Below are 16,310 nucleotides of genomic sequence, written 5' to 3'. Positions count from 1 at the left end.
CCGGCGGCGCCTCAGTCTCTTGCCACGGATAGTTGGGGCAAGGGCGAAGCAAGTTTCGGTGCAGGATTCTCACGGGGCCAGTCTTTCCCTCTGGCCGGATGGCATAGACGGGCTGGTCTGGTCTCTGTCGTTGCTCTACCACATACGGCACGGTTTCCCACCGGTCGCTGAGCTTCCCCTTCCCCTGGCGCCGGTTATCTCGCACCAGCACCCATTCTCCGGGTAACAAGGGGGCCTCTCGGGCAGTACGGTCATACAGACGCTTGTTCTTCTTGGCGGCCACGTCGAGGTGCTTGGACACTTTCTCATACGCAGAGTGGAGTTGGCGGTGGTGTCGGTGTACCCATTCGGTGGTGGTAGCGGGGGCTTCTGCGCACCCGTTTCAGAAGAGTAGTCACGAGCGCCCCTCTGTGGTCGATATGCGCCCTAGATGCGCAGTTTTGCCGAGACCGCACTGAAGCGAGCTCCACAGCAGAATAAATAAACTTAGGGTCGTCCATCATGGGTTCGCCAGAGTGATGAGTGATTCACCGGAAGTGGCAGTGCACAAAGATCACTGAATGCGGAAGTACTATGTATCAGCGTGATAATCCCCTATTGTATTATGTAAGCTTTATTTGGAATTTAACCACAAACTCATTCTCTTAAATGGCTTGGGTCTGCAGAGCATTCACAGCTGACAGTATACGGACTGAATGCCCCTGACCTGAAGCATTTATCTTAAAGGTGCTGTATGGAGTTTTTCTACTAAAATGAATCCATTTTTTATTACCTGTGTGTGAAGGGGTTGTAATCTCACAATAAAATGATCCACTTGGCGGGTTTTGCGTGACTGAGACCTGCATGCGCGCTCCCGAGCGTCTCGCCTCTCGCCTCTCGCCTCGTCTACTGACTTTGCACTCAACAAATCTCCAGGGTCTCCAAATCTCCATGAGATCTCCAGGGTCTTTAGTTTAGGAGAGAAATCTGAGCGCAGTGTGTGATGTTGCTGAGATTTCTTCTAAACTTTAGAGGAGACAAATATGAGATCTCCAGTATGAAGGGCCGTATAGACAACCATTATTGAAAAGCCTCAACACTATTGAAACGAAAAACATTGATCGGTCCCACTTTATATTAAGTGGCTTTAAGTACTATGTACTTACATTGAAATTAATAATTTGATACAATGGACTTATTGTGTACATACATGTTTTTACATTGTACTTATGTTTTTAAAATACCTGCATGTAATTACAGCTGTAATTAAAGTATGTAATTACATTTGTAATTACACTGTTGACCTGTCCCTTATACCTTAACCCACCCTTAAACTTAACCATCCCACCACACCTGTCCCTAACATTACCCGTATCACACCGCAATAGCAGCAAAAGTGTTTTACAATAAAATATGAACACAATAAGTACATTGTACTTATTTTTTCGATGTAAGTACATAGTACTTAAAGCCAATTAATATAAAGTGGGACCCATTGATCAACCTTGGTGAAAATCATTCATACGCATTACTGAAATAAGAAAAGATTTCGGTAGTTGATGATGGCTAATTTCCCTTGAAAAGGAAGTTGTGTGTCTGCACTTCTGTTTAATTTGGCATTTCTCAAACTCTTGAGTCAATGGCGGTTAGTTGTATCTAGTTACATGGGAAGCCAAACACACGTACAGTGGGACGAAACGGAGCGGTGTTACAGAGCTCATTGGACCGAGCTGTGCGACCGACTCGACATCGCAGGGAGGACGTGTTTGTAGCGAAACCGAATGGACAGCGCAAACTAATCTCACCAGCGCGGCGCTGACCATATTACTTTATTCATTACTGCTCCGCAGAAGTTCAGGTGTTTCCCTGCATATAAGATCGTGAAGTTTAGCATTAAGTTATTACATTTCCTTTGCTTATTATCTTTCATATTAGTAGTGTTTGAAAAGCTACTTTGAAGTATTGTAATTTTGTAGCCACAGAAAGAGCCGTTAAAAGCAGAAACTTCAGCGATTAAGGACTGTGCAATGCTGGGGAACTAGAGGATCAGGGTTGGGAAACACTATTATTGACAGAAACATCATTATGGAAAACACTGTTGAGTAAATGAGGTGGAAAAGTGTTGTCATTGTAATCAGAGTGAAACAGACTAAAAGTATTGAACATAATGAATATAATGAAATACTGACTAAATTTAAAGGATATATTTTAAAAAGAATGTAAAATGAACACTAATACCAGATCATGAGATTATTAATTTGTGTACACCTGTGATTTCTGTGCTGAGATTTAGTGTTTACAGAACATTTTAAAACCTAATTTTAGTCCTAAAACTCTTACTGAGGACAAAGACATGTGTGACTATCAGAGACAATCTTACTGCAGATTCTCCAGTTTACAGTGAGGATCCTCCAGTACAGCAGAGAGCAGATGAACTGAATCTCCTAGTTTATTCCCAGACAGACTCAGTTGTCTCAGGTGTGAGGGGTTTGATCTCAGAGCTGAAGTCAGAGCAGCACAACCTTCATCTGTGACTCCACAACTATTCAACCTGTAGAGAACAATGACACACTATTCACTCTCTCAGTTCAGATCAACATGTACAAGCCACAATTCTACACAGACTATTAAATGTCTAAATTTCAATTGGAGATTTATCAGTCATAAAAAATAATAAAGACATTTATAATATGAAATTTACTTCATAATCCAACAGTTCTAAATGACCTCAAAAAACAACTACACCTCTTCACTCTGTGACACACTCATCGTGAAGATGAAAGCACACAAGAGTATGGTAGGTTAATTTAAATGTTTTAACCGTTTTATTCTGATGTTATTTGCAAGATATAAAGCTACGTTTTCGTTCATATGTTTCTGTAATAATATCGGAATGATTGCAATTTCCAAGTCAAGCTGTGCTAACTGGACTTTTCCTCCCGCAGCGTCACTGTCAGACCGACGGGAGACTGGTTGTGAAGGTGAAAGTATTAGGAGCAGGGATGTGTCCAGGATTTTATACTTGGGGTGGCAAGTGCAGAATGAGGGGTGGCAACTAGGCTTGCCATGGTATATGTAAAACCGGTTATACCATATTATGAGGGACAACACCAGGATTTCATTCCGATTTACAATGGGAAACAATAAAAAAAACATAATTGGCAACAACAGTTCAAAACTAAAAATGACTCTGCACTCATTATATCAACAGATGTTGGATTCTTCTATGATGGGTAATTTAAGTAATCCATGTCTGACTGAAGCTAACTCTAAACTCTCATTACATACAAATTTAGAACAACATGAAAGCGAGTAAACGTTGACCTCAGGTTTGTTGATCTCTAGAGGTCAGTTTCTGACTACTCTCTAAATCGATCTAAATCGATCTCTAGATCGGCTGAGATCGATTGCTCCTGTCTGCCTCGCTGTGACTGCTGCTGCTGTGAGTTTGTTTGCTGCGTCTAAGCCTCGTATTAGCTTCGTATTTCTTTCTGTTTTGAACCATCATTTATTATCATTTCTAGTTGTTTATACTACTAAATACAGCTTACCCAACATCTCAGATTAACCTGACATTGCTAGCTTCCGTTATTGTCAGCACAACACGCTAACTCGCTAGCTGCTAGCCTTTTAACGCACCACCCGTGCGCTCAGTTATTTATTTATTTTCTCTCGCGCGCCCGCGCCTTTGAGTTCATAAAAGCCCAGGTGAGTAAGAATCAGTCAACAAACACGGTGAGCAGGGGCGGACTGGCCATCGGGAGCACCGGGACATTTCCCGGTGGCCTGACTGTCTTTCTGGCCTGCCGGCTGCAAAAAAAAAAAAAAAAAATAATAATAATAATAAATTCCGATATCACATGCCAGACGATCAGCCTGGCATGTGATAGGCTGGTGTGCAACTACGAATTAATTGACGGATCTCTCAATCGACGAATCATAATGGCGGAGTGAAAATGACAATCCCACCCAACGTCACGAAGCACTGCCTAATATCTGACTAAATAGTTAAAAAAATGGAGCGTAAACGCAAAGGAGGAGCAGAGAGGGAGCGTTTGAAAAAGAGAAAAGCCCTGGCCACAGACGCAGCGAGCTGCTGCAAAATCTCAGCCATGTTCGCCAGTAAGGGAACAGGTCGGTCAAGATTACATTTACATTATATTTGTAATAATTTGGCAGACGAACGCTTTCATCCAAATAGTGTTAATTTCGTCAGACGAGACGAGACTAAAAATGTTCGTCAACGACCTTTTTTTCCATGACTAAGATGAGATGATGACGAGACTGCACCAATGTCCAAAAACGCTGACTACTAAATTAACATGCATTATTGTTGACGAAAAAAGACGAGAATGTTTTGCATAAAATAAAAACTAAGATAAAATCTCTCTTCATTTTCGTCTCCAATCGTCTCTACTTGCCATCATCAGGAGATAGAATATTCAGCTGTTATGAACAGATTAATGTTAAAAACTAGTTGCATTAAAAAAATCTATTACATTTTTTTCAGGTAATTATGACATTTAACCAATATTTGAGATGTGTGAAACACTATTTGACTGAAATGGTTATCAGAAATAATCTCAGAAATAATTTGTTATTAAAAAAAAGACTAAAATGTTTTAACTAAAACTTAGAAATATTGAGTTTCTTTTGACTAAAATTAGACGACTAATTAAAATTTGACTAAAATAACGAAACTTTTAGTCGACTAAAACTTGACTAAGATACCTTGAGTTTCTTTTGACTAAAACTAGACTAAAATGACGAGACTTTTAGTTGACTAAAACTAAGACTAACTAAGACATTTGGCACAAGACTAAGACTAAATTAAAAATAGGTGACAAAATTAACACTACATACAAATCACTTAGATAATCACAATAGATAAAATTAAACCAACAAACGAGCAACAATATGTAAGTGGTGCTGTGTCAAGTCTCGTTTCGTCTACATGTAGCATATTTTTTATATAATAAATAAAAATGAATAAAAAGTAGACAGAATAGTGTTAGTGGGTCAAATTGTTTAAATAATAAATAAATCAAGTAGATGGTATGGAAAAGAATACAGTGTTAGTTATTTAGATTTTTCATTTCTAGTCTACAATATGTAGCCTACAATGTTTGTTTGTTTATTTATTTATTTTAAAAAGGTGACGAAGGAAGCAACAGTAGCACTAGAGCTGCAAATGCTCCTGCTGTTGAGCTAGAGGTGGTGGACAGTTCAGCGTTTGAGTCAGAGCAGGAACCTTCAGGTAAAGTTTAAGATAAGCAAAACTAAACATGCAGGCAGCAGGCTATACTTTTTAAACAACATGTGCTTTTTATGATTTATAAGATTAGTATGACTGTGATTTTGGGGACATACAACTGATGGCTGCACAATTATAAATACAGATTATTGAACACGCTTATTTCATATTGCAGAGCAACTAGATGTGCAGAGTGAGAGAGAGAAGGATTCAGGGAAAGATGAAGGAGACAGTGAACGCCTTGATGTGCCTTTTGATTATTTTGCCCGTCCACAGTCTAAGGATTTAGATTTTTTTTTAAGTATCACCCAATCCAAACATCTGAAAGAGCCATTCCTGATGTATTCCATTCAAAAGATGGCACAAACAGAAAATGGCTGACATACAATGAAAGTAATCACTCCCTATTCTGCTCAGTATGTCTTGCATTTGCAAAACCTTTAGGCAGTGACAGTGCATTTGTCAAAGGAGGTATGCAGGCCTGGAAACATGCCCATCAGAGAGTACAGGAACATGAGAGAAGCAGTATCCATAGAGAAAGTGCTGAAGCCTTTTTTCTTAGAGTCAACAAAGCAGATATCCATACCCTTCTGACTGATAAGCAAATGACCGTCCATCGAGACCAGGTTAGAAAGAGGAGGCAGGTCTTGGAACGTGTGATTGATGTAGTGAAAGTTATTGGTAAATGTGTAAAGACAACGACTTCATCAGGTCCACCAGCTATTTCATCAATTTCATTGCCGATATATTGCAAGTTGGTAATGGGCCCTTTATTAAATCGCAAAGGAACACCGTGTGCCCTCCAGTGAACAATGATATTATTTTTCAACTCTACAGCCATCAGGGGTCCAAGCATATGATGAGTGTGGAGGTCCATTCTTTTTATGTCTAAATAAGATAAGTAAAAACTTAAACTCATTGCTTTATTTATTTCTTAAACAACTTTGCAAAGCTGCTTTTTATTGTACACAGCAGCCCCCTCAAATATAGGACACTTAAGTAATAGTACACTTAAAAATGTAAATTCTGTCATCTTTTTTACTCACTCTCATGTTGTTCCAAACATGCATGACTTTATTTTTCTGCAGAACACATAAGATGATATTGAATGTTTGAACAGTCTTTGTCTATAGAGAATGCGAATGTGACGTCACGTGTTTCACTCCGCGTTGCATTTCGGGAAGGCGCCGCCATCTTTGCAGGATACGCTATCCATGCCATGGTTTCTTCAACAGTGAGACCGAGAGAAATAGCGGCAGAGAGAGAGAGCAGCTTGATGTTTGTTTGCATTTTGCGAAACAGCGCAGTTTCTTGGGAATAAATGGAGAAGGAGGAAGGGAAAGTGTCTCTATCAAGAGAGAATAAAAAACAACTCCAGGCAGCACTATTTAGAGAAATTGCTTGACATCAATCAACATGGACCCGTACGACCTGCCAGCTACAGAAAAAGACCCAGAAGCACTACCACCTTTCACACACCTGCACATAGTCAGTTTATGGTATCAGTGATTACAAGATGCATAGCAAGAGTTCAGAAGCTTTCCATCATTAGAAGCCTATGAACAAGTCTGGGTGCAACTTACAAACCCACAAATTAACCTGTAAAAGTCGTAAGCTCAGTCATACTTGAGGTTTCTGGCATCATTCATATGTGGAAATAAATCTTATATGAATCTGATACGTGCATTTGCACCTGCCACGTAAGCGGACTGATCATACATTCTGTCAATGCAAGTCGTACGTCATTGAAAAAAGCATAGATGCATAGATGCTTTCATCCTGCATAGATGGCGGCGCCTTTCCGAAATGCAACGCAGCGTCACATAGGTTCCCATTCTCTATAGAATGAAAGTCAATGTGATCCAAATGTATGAAAATATTATTTTGTGTACCACAAAAGAAAGCCAGTCATACAAGTTTGCAATGACATGAGGGTGAGGAAATGATGACAGAATATTTATTTTGGGGTGAACTATCCCTTTAAGATGCACGGACTCATTTGCATTTCTGAATGTCATTGCATTAGATGCAAACAAATACTTTATGAACCATTTTTGCAATTACATTTTGCAATGAAGAAAATAATTATAGTGTTAAAGTGCAACCTATTTACTTAGGTACCAAATACTTTTTGGGGCCTCTGTGTATGAATAACTTGCCTGGCACCGTTGTTTCTAAATACTCAAACCACTGCCTTGTGGTAGAGTCTCCCATGAAGTAGACAATCTTGTTTTTAAGACAATTTCCCATTTGTGAAGAATTGAACTGTTGGGTGTTGCACATAAAAGACTTCCAGACATCTTTCAGATAAAAGCCTGCAGGAACTGGTGTCGTCATATCTGATCTGCATCTCTTCATTGTGCCTAAAACAAAACAAAAAACATTTACGAAGAGACTGTGCCGTAATTATGCAAATTCTTGCTTCTCTTGCATTCTCAACATTTGATTTTAGATTATATCAGCCCTGATATATGAACATACCGATGCCTGTAGTGTTGGGAAGGACATTTATGATGTGTGTGTCTCCAGTAATAGCAACATTTGTTAATGTCCTGTGGAGAAAAAAGTAAAAATCTTCTGCATTTTTTCTATTTTTACAATTCCTCTGTAATTCATTTTGAATTCTTTCCCACTTACCTTGAGAAGATTTGCATCTCAAAAGGATTTAATGGGTTTTCCAAACCTCCGTAAGAGTGATGAACCAGTTTGTCACAAGAAAGTTGCTTTGGTCTCTCACACTGCCACACCGTCCCTGTTTTTACATCCTTATACTCACAGCAGCAGTCGCCTTTACTCCAACTTCCATCTGCACCCCACTTAAGATTACATTCTACTACTTCACTGATCCTGGTTTTATCGGGTCCTGGCCCTTCAAAGTGGCCTTCATAGTGGCTGCGTGGGAATGAGGATTCCCTGTATTTTTTAAGAATCTGCACAACCTCACTGGAGTGCTCTAGACGTACATACACGTGTGCCTGACCTTCCCAGGGCAGAAGAAGAGCTACAGAGTAAGTCCCATTACGGTGATCCACAACCTCCCCGTACACACTCGCCTTCAAGAAGAACAGAGAAGGTTACGTGTAATTGCAGAAAACTATTGTCTTTAGGTAAATCCAATTTTAAAGCATATAAAACTATAATATTCCTGAGACCCCGCCCATTGACTTGTGTCCACTGACTGTAGTGGACCTTTTGTTTTCATGAATGTTCTTTGATTTTTTTTATCTACTCTATCAATTCCTGCTGTACTGTACAGAGGACATCCTGGGCTTTCTATTGATATGTCATTTGATTGGCTGGGATGCAAGGAACTACTTCTTACACTGCATCCAAAATGGCCGCCATAAGAAAAAGCACATTTTATGGAAAGGAGAGAAGTACTGTATGTAAAATAATGTTTTTTTTTTTTACTATTATAATCATATACATAATTGTTTATTAAAGTGTCAGGAATAATACATTTAGTTCTTAAAGCAGTTAAATTGTTTGTGTTTCATAACATTATCCTTTTTATGAATGTCAATTATAGTGGACACCAGGACCATCTTAGTGTACTTAATGACTCCATGTTGTAGGAGACAGAACTGAAGCAGAGAGGATTCTTTATAAGATAGTTGAGGGAGATTCAGACTTAGACCTGTCAGATGAGGAGAGAGATGAGGATGAATTTGAACCTGATGTACAAGAAGATGGTGAAGAATTAAACGCAAAATTATAAACACAACACTTTTGTTTTTGCCCCCATTTTTCATGAGCTGAACTCAAAGATCTAAGACTTTTTCTATGTACACAAAAGGCCTATTTCTCTCAAATATTGTTCAAAAAAATCTGTCTAAGGCCCCGTTTACACGAAGGGAAGATGCAGATATTTCCCTGCGGTTTGGCCTCTCATTTACATTGCCTTCCGAATAAACATTTGGCAGTAGGCCTACATCCAACCGGCCTTACAACTGCAGAACACGTGTAACCACACCAGCACAGGACCTCCACTTCCAGCATCTTCACCTTCAAGATCGTCTGAGACCAGCCACCCAGACAGCTGCTGCAACAATCTGTTTGCATAACCAAAGAATTTCTGCACAAACTGTAAGAAACAGTCTCAGGGAAGCTCATCTGCATGCTCGTCCCCATATAGCCTGAGAGAGGACCAGGATATCAATCAGATCATTGTGGATAAAGATACTTTCTGGATAATACTAGAAAAGATATGTGGATATTTAGGCGGTTGGTGAAAAATAGCCTACAGTTGCTCAAACATGAGTTGCCTTTACACAATAAGTGAGTATTGGACAGCAAAGGGAACTGAGTTCTCATCTACATTTAACACGCTTCCCTGCCACTACTAAAATAACTGAGTACGCTTCCACCAATTATAGTCACGACAAGCAAAACATGCCAAAAAAGCTCTTTAGCTCCACCCATGAAGCACTGCGAGTGACGCAATAGAGTCAGTCCCCCTCCTTTCTCTGTAACCGGCTTGTAGCCTATGTACTAATGTGACTTGACAAGACAGTGTTTAATTTCCATAGCAATGACTATTTACTTCATTGTTTTTATCAGCATTCTGTAGCGCAGCTGCCGAACCTCCTCTGAAAGCAACTTATAGCGTCTAGCTCAGATAGCATCCATTTTTTTCTGATCTTTTCCATGGGAACAATAATATGAATATTTCTTGTTTGCTCATTGGCTGCAGTTTGTGATAGTAACATAACTAAAAACTCATGCTGACTTTTCAAAAAAAGAAAGAAAATAGAAATTTGAATTAGTTAGGAAGTGGTTACTACTTTGCAGTATTTGAGACTGAATATTGCAATAGTCTCACAAAATCATGAAGAAATAAAAGAAAAGGAGGGTTTACATTTCTTTCATTTCCAACACTAGTGCTTACTAGTATCTAAAGAATATGTACTAGTACCTAAAGAATAAGAACTAGTATCTAATGAATAAGTACTAGTACTTAATGGAATAGACACTAGTATCTAAAAAATAAGTACTAGTAGCATGAAAATAGAGACTAGTCGGTTGAAATGATTAAATGTTAAAACGGCTTGCCATATAAGTACTAGTATCTTTAAAAAGGTACTAGTACCTAAAGAATAAGCACTAGTATCTAAAGAATAAGTACTAGTACTTAATGGAATAGATACTAGTATCTAAAAAATAAGTACTAGTAGCATGAAAATAGAGACTAGTCGGTTGAAATTATTAATTAATTATTAATAATTAAAACGGCTTGCCATAGGCTACATCCGTGCCGCGTGATGTTTCAGAATGAAACAGGTTTGGCCTCTCATTTACATTGCCTTCTGAATAAACATTTGGCAGTAGGCCTACATCCAACCGGCCTTACAACTGCAGAACACGTGTAACCACACCAGCACAGGACCTCCACTTCCAGCATCTTCACCTTCAAGATCGTCTGAGACCAGCCACCCAGACAGCTGCTGCAACAATCTGTTTGCATAACCAAAGAATTTCTGCACAAACTGTAAGAAACAGTCTCAGGGAAGCTCATCTGCATGCTCGTCGGGTCTCAACCTGACTGCAGTTCGTCATCATGACCGACTTGAGTGGGCAAATGGGGGCAAAGACAAAAGTGTTGCGTTTATAATTTTGTTTAGTGTAGATTCACACCTGTGGTACCTGGTGTGGTAAAACATCTTGCATTTGGTACACCTCGTGTACATCTTGCTTCAACTTTACAGTCTTCCTGACTGTAAAGATGAAGCAAGACGTACACGAGGTGTACCAAATGCAAGATGGTTCTCTGCATTACCAAAAAGAGAAAATGCTTCCAGGTGTATCACCACTAAGCAAGTGAAACAATCCAGAATATTATTAATTACTTTATATTATTCTTGAATTAATTTCACTTTACAGCCATATTCTGTTAATTTTTTTGTTTTGTTTTCTGAGTTCAGCTGTCTTTTAGAACTAAACTATTCCAGGATTATCACCGCTAAGCAGTCCCTCCAGAAAAACGCGATTATGCGATCGCATGATTCAATGCATAATCAGCCAAAGTCCGCATATTTATTCGGGGGGGGGCATTTTTTCAAATACGCCGCACTTTCGCCGCATAAATTGCCGATTTCCGCGCGCAAAATATGCGGGCTTGCATGATTTCATAATCCCCGCATTTTCGTTGCAAAAAGTCACATATATCTTAGCAGAAAGTTGAAAAAATGTTGCGTTTACTTCACACAAGCCATTTGCCCTGTTGCCATGGGAACGTTATGAAGTGACGTAATTGCGCGACATCATTGAAAAGCTGCAAACCCCGCGATGCTGATGAAACCATGATGAAGCCCGCAAAGCGCAAAAGACCGCGCAAAGCAGTTTCCCAGTGTGTTACATGACAGTGGGGGCAAATTATTTTGTACTCCGTGCAACTGTGTGTTGGACCACAGGCGGAAGTCGACGCTGGACAACCACTTTGCCACTTTGTCATTTTTACAGAAGTTGTAGCATATTCATTTTGTAAAGCTACAGAACTTGTTCGACTCATAAATGTTTTGTAAGTTTGAGCCATGTGTTTATTAAGGTCTGAAATAAAACAAGATGAGAACTTAAATAATCCCAGCACTTTATGTGATGTAGTATGCTTGCTTATCATAGGAAGTAATAAGAAATGACTCTTTACATTAAAGTAGTAGCCTAGTGAATAGGGTGTTGGGTGAAACATTTTTTTTTCTCTTTTTCATCAAACCGCAGTTTTTGCAAGTTCCCGCAATTTTTGCAAGTTCCCGCAATTTTTGCAAGTTCCCGCAATTTTTGCAAGTTCCCGCAATTTCATCGCATAAAATTGCATAAATATCCCGCATATTCCATCGCATTTTTTAAGAAAACGTGCTGCATAATCAAGGATTTTTGCCCGCAACAATCACAAAAAAACGCCCCGTTTTTATGGAGGGACTGGCTAAGCAAGTGAAACAATACAGAATGATAATTTGCTTCTTTTTTTATGTTAAATTTATTGTTGGATTACTATCACTCTACAGCCATTTTCTGTAAATGTTTTTGTTTTCTGAGTTCGGCTGTCTTTTCAAACTAATTTGGCCCTGTGGTCCACTACAGTGGACATGCTGTAAAATTAAAAATTAAAATTATAAACTCTAAATTGTAGAATGTTTTTTTTTTATACCAGAAATAAGTAGGAAATCACACAAACAAAACAATTTGGTGACACTTTTTTTTCTTTGGGTCTCAGGAGGATATATAAAATGTTGTAAACAAAATCAACATTTAACTGGCAAATTAAACTCAATATGACAAATATCTTAATTTTTATTTAAAATATATTATAAAATAATATAAATCAAACACACCTTTAGCTCTGAATTGAATAGCTTTGCTTTGAAAAAATCTCCTCCATATCTTTTCAGGTTCTTGTTGTGGTCTCTGGCTGTGATGGTAACGGAGATATTTTCTCCCACTTTGTAACTCTCCTTGAGTCCCACAATAGAGAATGTTGAGTGGACTGGGCTTGTGCTCTGAACCAGCTGAGTGATTTCTTGATCTGGACCGGGCCAGTCTAGAGCTTTCTGTAGCCTATCCCACTCCTCTTCACTGATTCCCATGTCATGAGCAGATATTGAGGGTGAAGAATCTTTATTTCGAGGAACTGGTTTAGGTCTGGGGGGCTGAAATGGTCTTATTTGGATCCCACCAGTCAATCCCCATATAGCCTGAGAGAGGACCAGGATATCAATCAGATCATTGTGGATAAAGATACTTTCTGGATAATACTAGAAAAGATATGTGGATATTTAGGCGGTTGGTGAAATATAGCCTACAGTTACTCAAACATGAGTTGCCTTTACACAATAAGTGAGTATTGGACAGCAAAGGGAACTGAGTTCTCATCTACATTTAACACGCTTCCCTGCCACTACTAAAATAACTGAGTACGCTTCCACCAATTATAGTCACGACAAGCAAAACATGCCAAAAAAGCTCTTTAGCTCCACCCATGAAGCACTGCGAGTGACGCAATAGAGTCAGTCCCCCTCCTTTCTCTGTAACCGGCTTGTAGCCTATGTACTAATGTGACTTGACAAGACAGTGTTTAATTTCCATAGCAATGACTATTTACTTCATTGTTTTTATCAGCATTCTGTAGCGCAGCTGCCGAACCTCCTCTGAAAGCAACTTATAGCGTCTAGCTCAGATAGCATCCATTTTTTTCTGATCTTTTCCATGGGAACAATAATATGAATATTTCTTGTTTGCTCATTGGCTGCAGTTTGTGATAGTAACATAACTAAAAACTCATGCTGACTTTTCAAAAAAAGAAAGAAAATAGAAATTTGAATTAGTTAGGAAGTGGTTACTACTTTGCAGTATTTGAGACTGAATATTGCAATAGTCTCACAAAATCATGAAGAAATAAAAGAAAAGGAGGGTTTACATTTCTTTCATTTCCAACACTAGTGCTTACTAGTATCTAAAGAATATGTACTAGTACCTAAAGAATAAGAACTAGTATCTAATGAATAAGTACTAGTACTTAATGGAATAGACACTAGTATCTAAAAAAATAAGTACTAGTAGCATGAAAATAGAGACTAGTCGGTTGAAATGATTAAATGTTAAAACGGCTTGCCATATAAGTACTAGTATCTTTAAAAAGGTACTAGTACCTAAAGAATAAGCACTAGTATCTAAAGAATAAGTACTAGTACTTAATGGAATAGATACTAGTATCTAAAAAATAAGTACTAGTAGCATGAAAATAGAGACTAGTCGGTTGAAATTATTAATTAATTATTAATTATTAAAACGGCTTGCCATAGGCTACATCCGTGTCGCGTGATGTTTCAGAAAGTGGTAAGGACAATATTCACCATGGCAAAAAGTGGTGTTGACATGTCCCACCCACAAATTATATGGGCAGGACTGAGGCAGAACTTCTTTACAGCTGTCAGTTATTCATAAATGCTAAGAATGTTGATTATCCTCATAAACCATTCCACTACGCAATCCATGAAGAAAGTCTTGTCTTTAAACTCTTGTTGTGACACGAAAATGTCGAAATGCTTTTTCATTTTCAAGTTCAAGTTCATTTTACTTGGTAACAGATAATGGACTCTCAGTAAATGTTTTCTCGATTATGAGATCATACAGGAATAAAAATGAGACTATATGTATTACACCATAATAATGAAATAATATATTGAAATAACCTATTGAATTGCAATTTGAGTTGGGACAGAAAGAGGAATTTCTATTTAGCCTATTATTCCTTTTTGGTGTTTGTTTTTCAGCCATACTTTTCGAAACTAAATTTAATAGTCAGAACAAGTCCTTCACAATGTGTTCAGACAACTTTTTCAGACATAAAAATAAATGTCAAACATAAAAATCCATTGATTCCTGCTAAGACATATACATTTACAGCAAATTTCTACTGTCTTAAATTAAATTATGCATTTTGTTAGCAGATTTATTATTTGAATTGACAATTAAGATCAGCTCAATTTAGCTGAACGCACACAGCCCTTTTGTCTCATTCTTATAAATGCTTATACATTTTTAAAGTCAGATTTTTTTTAATGTATACATTTTATTCTGAACTTACCAGACAGGATGATGTCCAAAGAAAACATGCCAGTAGTAATATATATTGTCTTAACCTGCGGACTGAAGATACACAGAAAAAGTTAATTTCCAAATTTAGAAAAAATAAAAATAAATTTTGACCCACAACATGACAAATATAGTCATGTTCATAAACTATTGATTACCTGGTGGATTTGATGTATTTGTGGATGGTACGACCATGGCTAAGTCTGTTGTTCTTCTAGAATAATTTTAGGTCCGCTTGTGAGTGAATTCACCCGACTCCAAACCAATATCCTGTTAAACTGGCAACACTGCTCTGAAAATGAGAATGTTTTGCAATGCAAATGCAGTTATTTTAGGAAGGTGACGATATGGTAATTTGCCATGACGTGTAGATCAATATTTTTTTATTATGTAGTGTATAATGCATAGCTGTGACAATCAGCGGCTGGAGTGCCCGCATGAGCCACTGGGGGGCACTCCTTCTCTATGTTTCACTCGTTATTATGTTTTACCCTGGACTGATTTAGGTTTTTTTCATGCACCTGTGTTTTATTATCTTGTTTAGCGCACCTGTCTTAAGCCTGAGTGGTCCGTTGCACCGGTGCTCAGTATTGTTGGTGTCTGACTGCATTACCCAGCGTTTTCCGAGTTCCTTTGTATTTTCTAGTTTCACGGTTCCTGGATTCCCTGCCTGTATCTGGTTTTCCCGTTTGCCTTCTCCCTGCATTGTACTTCTGATATTGGACTGCTTACCTGGTTTTGACCCCTGCCTGTTTCCTTGTACCTGTCTCTGGATTCTCCTCTCATTAAAGCCTGCATTTGGATCACCACTGTCTGCGTCCTCGAGCAGTTCATGACAGAATACTGAGCCACTACTGATCCAGCGGCTGAGAGAGACACGGACCTCGTCATGGATCCCACAGCACAGATCGTATGCCTCCGTCAAGGGGAACGTCCTCTCAAGGTTTTTGTGACCGATTTTTTGAAGCTCTCTCGTCAGTCCTATTTAGATGATTTCTGTTTAATTATGTTCTTTTGGGGAGGACTGTCTGAACCGCTCGGCTCTGCTCTACCGTTTCCAAGTTCAAGCTGGACTCTAACCCAATATATTGACCTGGCCCTTTCCATGGGCGGTTCGCTTTTTACTGTGGATTTTTTGAAACTTTTGCTTCACAGAAAGCCAGACGATTCGCCATTGTACACTGAATCCACGCGTCAATTGTCTCCCGGTGAAGCAGCGATTCGTAAGGGGTCCGCCGTAACCACGCAACATGTGAATCCCGACGTTCGGACACTTCACGTGAGCTCAGTTGTATTCCTGCCTCAAGGGTTTTCTACTGAGTCTGAGCGCGTGCCAACTGAACCCACGCTTCACGTCAGCCCAGCCGAGACCGCGCTCGATGAACCAGAGCTTCACGTCAGCCTCGACGAACCAAGTGAGCCAAGTGAATCGAGTGAGCCAAGTGAATCGAGTGAGCCAAGTGAATCGAGTGAGCCAAGTGAATCGAGT

General features: G+C 39.0%; 1 protein-coding gene across 1 annotated transcript in view; it reads right to left on the bottom strand.

Moving 5' to 3' along the window:
• Positions 1 to 15,527, bottom strand: part of LOC306993021 (uncharacterized protein) — a gene marked incomplete at its 5' end in the record, with an annotated part of 30,179 nt that extends 14,652 nt beyond the window's left edge. Inside the window, 7 exons of the mRNA XM_079602453.1 lie at positions 2,360 to 2,530; positions 7,362 to 7,596; positions 7,715 to 7,785; positions 7,871 to 8,286; positions 12,562 to 12,921; positions 14,814 to 14,875; positions 15,371 to 15,527. Of these exons, the coding sequence (XP_079458579.1) occupies positions 2,360 to 2,530; positions 7,362 to 7,596; positions 7,715 to 7,785; positions 7,871 to 8,286; positions 12,562 to 12,921; positions 14,814 to 14,875; positions 15,371 to 15,527 (1,472 nt within the window). The remainder of the gene's footprint in view (positions 1 to 2,359; positions 2,531 to 7,361; positions 7,597 to 7,714; positions 7,786 to 7,870; positions 8,287 to 12,561; positions 12,922 to 14,813; positions 14,876 to 15,370) is intronic.
• Positions 15,528 to 16,310: the final 783 nt, after the last annotated feature.

Source organism: Phoxinus phoxinus, assembly GCF_949152265.1.
Source record: "Phoxinus phoxinus genome assembly, chromosome: 24".
Lineage (NCBI taxonomy): Eukaryota > Metazoa > Chordata > Actinopteri > Cypriniformes > Leuciscidae > Phoxinus > Phoxinus phoxinus.
Note: the sequence above shows the minus strand (reverse complement) of the source record. Positions and strands in the feature narration are given on the sequence as shown.